The following is an 8,442-nucleotide window of genomic DNA, read 5'->3' on the forward strand; positions in this document are numbered from 1 at the left end:
ACCAACGACATAGGTAAAAAAAGCGATGGGGTCCTGCAAGGTGAATTTAAGGAGTGAGGAGATAAATTAAAAAACAGGACTTCAAAGGTAGTGATCTCAGGATTACTACCGGTGCCACGTGCTAGTGAGTATAGGAACAGGAGAATAGACAGGATGAATGCGTGGCTGCAGGGATGGTGTAGGAGGGAGGGTTTTAGATTCCTGGGACATTGGGACCGGTTCTGGGGAAGGTGGGACCTGTACAAGCGTGACGGGTTACACCCGAGCAGGACCGGGACCAATGTCCTCGCAGGGGTGTTTGCTAGTGCTGTTGGGGAAGGTTTAAACTAGAGTGGCAGGGGGATGGGAACCTGAGCGGGGAGTCAGAAGGGAATAAAGTTGAGAGCAGCAAGAGAGGGGAAGACCCAGGGGAAATCTACAATACAAATAGTACAAACAGTTGTTCAAGAACAAGTGAAAGGGAAAAGCGTAGAGCAGCGGAAAGAAAGTGTACTTTAGGCACGACAGATAAAATAAAAACTAGAAGGCGCAAGGCGATTAACCCAGCATCAAAGCTGTGGCAGGGGGTTGGGAACCTGAGCAGGGAGACAGGGGAAAGCGTGTCAGGAAGGGACAGAGAAGGTATGGAGTAAAAGGTAAAGTGTTAAAAAAAGGAAAAAGCAGGAACCAAGTGTCACAAAACATATTTGAAAGTTCTTTATCTGAATGCACGTAGCATTCGTAACAAAATGGACGAGTTAACGGCACAAATAACTACGTATCGGTATGATCTTGTGGCCATTACAGAAACATGGCTGCAGGGTGACAACGACTGGGAATTAAATATGCCAGGGTATTTAATAATCAGGAAGGACAGGCAGGAAGGAAGGGGAGGTGGGGTGGCTATGTTAATAAAGGAAGGAATCACTGTAATACAGAGAAATGATATTGGGACAAAGGATCAGGATAATGAAACAGTTTGGGTGGAGATAAGGAATAATAAGGGGAAAAAAACACTAATGGGCATAGTATATAGGCCTCCTAATAGTTGCAACTCTGCTGGAAGAAGTATTAATCAGGAAATAGTCGGGGCATGTAATAAGGGAACAGCTATAATTATGGGGGATTTTAACTATCATATTGACTGGACAAATCAAATTGGGCAGGGCAGCCTTGAGGAAGAGTTTATTGAGTGTATTAGGGATGGATTTCTTGAGCAGTATGTAACTGATCCTACAAGGGGGCAAGCAACCTTGGACCTGGTCCTGTGTAATGAGCCAGGATTAATTAATAATGTCCTAGTTAAGGATCCCCTTGGAATGAGTGACCATAACGTGGTTACATTCCATCTCCAATTAGAGGGTGAGAAGGTTGGTTCTCAAACAAGCGTACTGAGCTTGAATAAAGGAGACTATGATGGTATGAGAGCGGAATTGATTAAAGTGGACTGGGAAAATAGATTAAAGGGTAAGACGGTACATGAGCAGTGGTGTTCATTTAAGGAGTTATTTTACAACTTTCAAAACAAATATATTCCACTGAGGAAAAAAGTGTGTAAAAGAAATGACAGCCATCCGTGGCTAAGTAAAGAAATTAAGGATAGTATCCGACTAAAAACAAGGACATATAAGGTAGCCAAACTTAGTGGGAGGATAGAAGATTGGGAAGTCTTCAAAAGACAGCAAAAAGTATCTAAAGGATTGATGAAGAAAGGGAAGATAGATTATGAACATAAATTAGCAAAAAATATAAAAACAGATAGCAAGAGTTTCTACAGTTATATGAAAAGAAAAAGGGTGGCTAAGGCAAACGTAGGTCCTTTAGAGGATGAGACCGGGAAATTAATGGTGGGAAACATGGAGATGGCAAAAATGCTGAACAAATATTTTGTTTCAGTCTTTACGGTAGAGGACACTAAGAATATCCCAACACTGGACAAACGGGGCTTTGGGGGGGAGGAGCTAAATACGATTAAAATCACTAAGGAATTGGTACTCAGTAAATTAATGGGACTCGAGGCGGATAAATCCCCTGGACCTGATGGCTTACATCCCAGGGTCTTGAGGGAAGTGGCAGTAGGGATTGTGGATGCTTTGGTAATAATTTTCCAGGATTCTCTGGACTTGGCAGAGGTCCCGGCAGATTGGAAAGCTGCTAATGTAACACCCTTATTTAAAAAGGGTAGTAGGCAGAAGGCTGGAAATTATAGACCAGTTAGCCTAACATCTGTGGTGGGTAAAATTTTGGAGTCTATAATTAAGGAGACAGTAGCGGAACATTTGGATAAGCACAATTTAATTGGACAAAGTCAGCATGGCTTTACGAAGGGGAAGTCATGTCTGACAAATTTGCTTGAGTTCTTTGAGCACATAACGTAGAATCATAGAAGTTTACAACATGGAAACAGACCCTTCGGCCCAACATGTCCATGTCGCCCAGTTTATACCACTAAGCTAGTCCCAATTGCCTGCACTTGGCCCATATCCGTCTATACCCATCTTACCCATGTAACTGTCCAAATGCTTTTTAAAAGACAAAATTGTACCCGCCTCTACTACTGCCTCTGGCAGCTCGTTCCAGACACTCACCACCCTTTGAGTGAAAAAATTGCCCCTCTGGACCCTTTTGTATCTCTCCCCTCTCACCTTAAATCTATGCCCCCTCGTTATAGACTCCCCTACCTTTGGGAAAAGATTTTGACTATCTACCTTATCTATGCCCCTCATTATTTTACAGACTTCTATAAGATCACCCCTTAACCTCCTACTCTCCAGGGAAAAAAGTCTCAGTCTATCCAACCTCTCCCTATAAGTCAAACCATCAAGTCCCGGTAGCATCCTAGTAAATCTTTTCTGCACTCTTTCTAGTTTAAATAATATCCTTTCTATAATAGGGTGACCAGAACTGTACACAGTATTCCAAGTGTGGCCTTACTAATGTCTTGTACAACTTCAACAAGACATCCCAACTCCTGTATTCAATGTTCTGACCAATGAAACCAAGCATGCCGAATGCCTTCTTCACCACCCTATCCACCTGTGACTCCACTTTCAATGAGCTATGAACCTGTACTCCGAGATCTCTTTGTTCTATAACTCTCCCCAACGCCCTACCATTAATGGAGTAGGTCCTGGCCCGATTCGATCTACCAAAATGCATCACCTCACATTTATCTAAATTAAACTCCATCTGCCATTCATCGGCCCACTGGCCCAATTTATCAAGATCCCGTTGCAATCCTAGATAACCTTCTTCACTGTCCACAATGCCACCAATCTTGGTGTCATCTGCAAACTTACTAACCATGCCTCCTAAATTCTCATCCAAATCATTAATATAAATAGTACAGGGGGTGGATAAAGGGGAACCAGTGGACGTAGTGTATTTAGACTTCCAGAAGGCATTCGACAAGGTGCCACATAAAAGATTATTGCTCAAGATAAAGAATCACTGGATTGGGGGTAATATTCTGGCATGGGTGGAGGATCGGTTATGTAACAGGAAGCAAAGAGTTGGGATAAATGGTTCATTCTCGGACTGGCAACCAGTAGCCAGTGGTGTTCCGCAGGGGTCGGTGCTGGGTCCCCAACTCTTTACAATCTATATTAACGATTTGGAGGGGACCGAGTGTAACATATCAAAGTTTGCAGATGATACAAAGATGGGAGTGAAAGTGGAGAGTGAGGAGGACATAAAAAACCTACAGGAGAATATAGACTGGCTGGGTGAGTGGGCGGAGATTTGGCAGATGCAATACAATATTGGAAAATGTGAGGTTATGCACTTTGGCAGGAAAAATCAGAGAGCAAGTTATTATCTTAATGGCGAGAAACTGGAAAGTACTGCAGTTCAAAGGGATCTGGGGGTCCTAGTGCAAGAAAATCAAAAAGTTAGTATGCAGGTGCAGCAGGTGATCAAGAAGGCCAACGGAATGTTGGCGTTTATTGCTAGGGGGATAGAATATAAAAACTGGGAGGTATTGCTGCAATTATATAAGGTATTGGTGAGACCGCACCTGGAATACTGCATACAGTTTTGGTGTCCATACTTAAGAAAAGACATACTTGCTCTCGAGGCAGTACAAAGAAGGTTCACTCGGTTAATCCCGGGGATGAGGGGGCGGACGTATGAGGAGAGGTTGAGTAGATTGGGACTCTACTCATTGGAGTTCAGAAGAGAGGCGATCTTATTGAAACATATAAGATTGTGAAGGGGCTTGATCGGGTGGATGCGGTAAGGATGTTCCCAAGGATGGGTGAAACTAGAACTAGGGGGCATAATCTTAGAATAAGGGGCTGCTCTTTCAAAACTGAGATGAGGAGAAACTTCTTCACTCAGAGGGTAGTAGGTCTGTGGAATTTGCTGCCCCAGGAAGCTGTGGAAGCTACATCATTAAATAAATTTAAAACAGAAATAGACAGTTTCCTAGAAGTAAAAGGAATTAGGGGTTACGGGGAGCGGGCAGGAAATTGGACATGAATTTAGATTTGAGGTTGGGATCAGATCAGCCATGATCTTATTGAATGGCGGAGCAGGCTCGAGGGGCCGATTGGCCTACTCCTGCTCCTATTTCTTATGTTCTTATGATTGCATTTATTGCCCATCCCTAGTTTCGCTGTTTGAATGGAGGGCTTATTTATTTATAAGAAAAATTGTCCTGCAGATCTTCAGAGGCTAGCATTTTATATGCTGCATTACAGCACCAGGCTCGTCCTGCAATTGACTTTGATTTCATGATTATGGAACTCAGATTGATTATTGCCACAGCCTTTTGAAGATTTGCCACTCTCTCTCTCTCTCTATATATATATATATATATATATTTTTTTTTAAATCAAAACTCTTAAGTTAGTAACTTAAAGTTGTAATTAAATGTATTTTCAGCAAGGGTCAATATATTTTTCATACTTTTCTCCACCTTTCTCTCCTATCCTGAAAACACTCTTACTGAGGTATGGTTCAGTGCACATCAGTAGCCTGCCAATGCCTCACCCAAGAGCCTAGATGGGCTTTTTGATTGGAGGGTATCGCAGCCAAGCCTGATCTTGTCCTTACCCAACATTCGCATGTGAGCACTCTCCAGCCAGGCTGACCGCACGGCAACCTAGAGTAGAAGTCCTGCCTGACTCCTTTTCTGCTCACTAGCCCAGGGAAGTGATTTTGTCGGGCCCCATCTAATAGTAAAATTAAATGGTGCCTTTGTTTCTCAAGCCTTGTTAAACTATAAATATACTAAAATACTTTTCTTTTTGTAGTCGTCTTGCTTCTATAGCTCATAGGACTCTGCACGTTAAGGGTAGCTTACCTGAAGTAGCAACGGTTAGTATATACTACCTATCAAATCTACTCGGCTATTATAAGATGTTTTTGCACAGTATGTATACATTAAAAAAAACTTTAAAAATGCAATAAGCATTTTTGTTCTGTAAACTTACAGCCACATGTTTGAGTCCCGGGGGCTGCCTGATGCTCTAAGCCTTCAGCTTTAGTCTTTTTCAAAAAAAATTAATTCTTGGTTAGAGTACCCAACAGCCATGGGTGTATTTCATCTCTGGGATTGGGAAATTGTTATTCAGTACCTTGTACAGCTAAAATAAGTAGTGGTGATGGTTGTTGAGTTCTTCCTGGTTAAGGTAGATTGTATGGAGAGGGCAAAGCCTTTTGGAAAATTGGGAAACGGCAAAAAAGCTTTTTTTTAAAATTGGAGAAGTAGCCTGGTGGCACAGTGGATGTGTGCAATAGCTAAACTGGATTGGAATGTCTGGAATGGTACCATTCTCCAATGTGTACTTCTCACTACTGCTACAGGTCGAGACAGTGCCATACTAATGGAGGTGGAATTTACTCCTACTGCTCAGTGCAAGTGAAATTGTTCAATGAGCAGTAACGATTACAAAGCGTTTCACTCTTGCAAAAGAGTTTGGTTAAATACTGTCTCCATTAACATGAAACTAGTTCCTAGTGGAGTTAGAATTTTCCCATAGTGGTCAGCAGGAATCAAACTTCTCAAAGATATTACGATATAGTGAGGTGAGCAGCCGAAGAGAGCACTGTCTCAATGAGACTCCGAATTCCTGCAATAGAGAGCAGAGAGGCAAAGCTAAATTCCAGTTTCGCCTCTGGATATGAACTCTGCTGTGATTAAAGTTGGATTCAGACCCAAGAGTCTCCTCATAGTAAACACCCAACCTCATCAGAAACCATCTGAGGAGGCATCAAGAAGGGGCAGGGTATTTACCTTTACACTCACTCTATTGGCTGATTATCAGTGTCCCCCATCAATCAACCGTCAATCTATGTTAGATGTGTGGTGCAGAGGACGTGATACGGAGATGCAACTAAACAGTTGGGTTGACAAAATAATGTGTTTGAAGCAAAAGAAATCAGAGAGATTAAATCAATGTACTCTTAGCTGAGAAGCTATGGTTTGAATCACAGTCATGATTAGCATTGCATGGATTATGACATGGTACTCGAGAATTGTAAATGCTTTTTTAATATTTTTTAAATATATTATAAAAAAGTTAAGTGGCAGTATCTAATTGAATAATTGTTTCAAAAAAGTTGTCTGAAAAACCAGTAAAATGGGTAGTAGTGTTTTATTTTCCTCAATCCAAGAAGTGTATGTTATTACCAGTCAGTTGTTCATTCGGTATTAACACTCCCAAGAGATACTTCATCTCTATTCATCTTTATTCCAGGCAAGATTTCTACTTTTCAAGGGAACCTCTTCTGTTCTCGCCAATGGAATGAAGCTGCTTGGTATAACTCCAGTGGAGAAGATGTGATTAAACACCTGCTTTTATGTTCTAGCCAATGTAATGAGACTACTCAGCATAACTTAAGTAAAGATGTGATTAAACACACACATTTACAATAGCTGATTAAACCAAAAATAATCTTTGCTTTTATGTGAGTACCCACAAGGAAGAAGGGAAAACAAGATGAGTCACCCTGAAGCTGCCCTCTTGTGGCATTCAGCTCCGAGCTGGTGGTCCTTTTACCCAGCTGCAGGCAGTGCATGGCCCATGGTCCAGAGGGGAGAAGAATGAAGAGTAAAGGAAAACCTGCCTGGTTTCAAACAATCTATTTCACAGAAATACCATTTGTTAAATCTCTCGATTCTATAATTTGTGAGATCATGTACCAGTGGATCAGTAATTCAAATTATTACTCGATGGGGTGGGCCAGCCAGGACTAAATTCTTAACATTGAGCAGTGCAGGGCTGAAGAAGATCAGATCATGTGGGCTAGGTTAAGTGAGATCTTGAATGTTCAGTCAACACAGAGCTCTACAAGCAACTTGCTTTAAAGCCCTTGAGTTGCCCTGTTATTTTCTTCCCCTTGCACGTTGGCTGCCTAGATTATACTCTACCATGGATTTCTACCACAGGGGGAATTTGGCGAAAGCAGCTTCCAAATGCCTATTCAACATTTTTGGTAAGCGTTCTGTTTGTAATTGTGTGATTAGAAATGTTAAGTCAGTTGAGACTAGACATGGTATATCAAGGATACTACATCATACACTCTCCTGTTTTTTATTTTCTGCCCTGCCACACCATCCAGAGGGAAAGCAAATGACTTGTTCTCAGGCTACTGCTAATGTCATTCTATAATTGAATGCTGGCGGGTGAATCGGAGAAGCCCTTGATAATTCACTGTATAACCCTTTTCTTCCCGATTCCCTGTCTTTTTTTGGGGGGTTGGGGGAGGGGGAGATGTTGACCTTCAGTCTACATTGTAATCAAGATTGGGATCTTGCTGCGTGAAAAATCAAAGACATAAACCAGCACATCATGCCATGTGATATTATTTAGTTTCACTGTAATTATTCATTAAAATGACCTGCGGTATTGCTTATTATAAAGATTGCCAGTAAGCAGCAATGCTTCAGTACAATGTCCATTTAGCTCTGCAACCTGGACTTGAATCCAACCCAGATTTCTGGGATAAAATCTCCTCCAGCATTTAGGAGGCATAGGTTTACAGGCTCAAAATGATATGTTCACAAGTTGGCAGTCAGAAGGGCCATAAAAATAACTGGTGTGGAAAATGGTGAGAACTCTTTGGAGGTTGATGTGGGGTTATGGTTGTGCTGAGCTGATCTGGGAGTACAATGCAGGAAAGAAGTATCAATCTAGAACAATAAAAGATTGTTGACCAAGCTGAAACCCATAACATTTTTTTCCATTTTGTTGCCTAGAATCTTGGGTAGGGTCTAGCACCGTGACTCTGGAGTTGGCAAGTGTTTGTCAAGTATTCCTCACCTCCACCCCCATTTCACTGATTGCCCTAGAACTGTCACCGGCCATTTTCTCTGATTCCCCAAAGAGTAGGCACTGGAGTGCACTGGGAAGAAAGGATAGATTGTCTTCTAAGGAAGTAGCATTGTATTCCTTTCTGTAGAAAAAACAGACACAGACTTTCAATGGAAGTAACTACCAACTGTGAACGGGCTACTCC

The 8,442-nt window shown here is 41.8% G+C and overlaps 1 protein-coding gene across 3 annotated transcripts in view; it reads left to right on the forward strand.

The window, feature by feature from the left end:
* Nucleotides 1–8,150, forward strand: part of rars2 (arginyl-tRNA synthetase 2, mitochondrial) — an 80,620-nt gene extending 72,470 nt beyond the window's left edge. For all 3 annotated transcript variants that reach the window (XM_067984904.1, XM_067984905.1, XM_067984906.1), the window contains 2 exons: nt 5,235–5,298; nt 6,681–8,150. In XM_067984904.1, coding sequence (XP_067841005.1) covers nt 5,235–5,298; nt 6,681–6,767 — 151 coding nt within the window. In that variant the 3' untranslated portion in view covers nt 6,768–8,150. The remainder of the gene's footprint in view (nt 1–5,234; nt 5,299–6,680) is intronic.
* Nucleotides 8,151–8,442: the final 292 nt, after the last annotated feature.

Source organism: Heptranchias perlo, chromosome 5 (assembly GCF_035084215.1).
Source record: "Heptranchias perlo isolate sHepPer1 chromosome 5, sHepPer1.hap1, whole genome shotgun sequence".
Taxonomy (NCBI): domain Eukaryota; kingdom Metazoa; phylum Chordata; class Chondrichthyes; order Hexanchiformes; family Hexanchidae; genus Heptranchias; species Heptranchias perlo.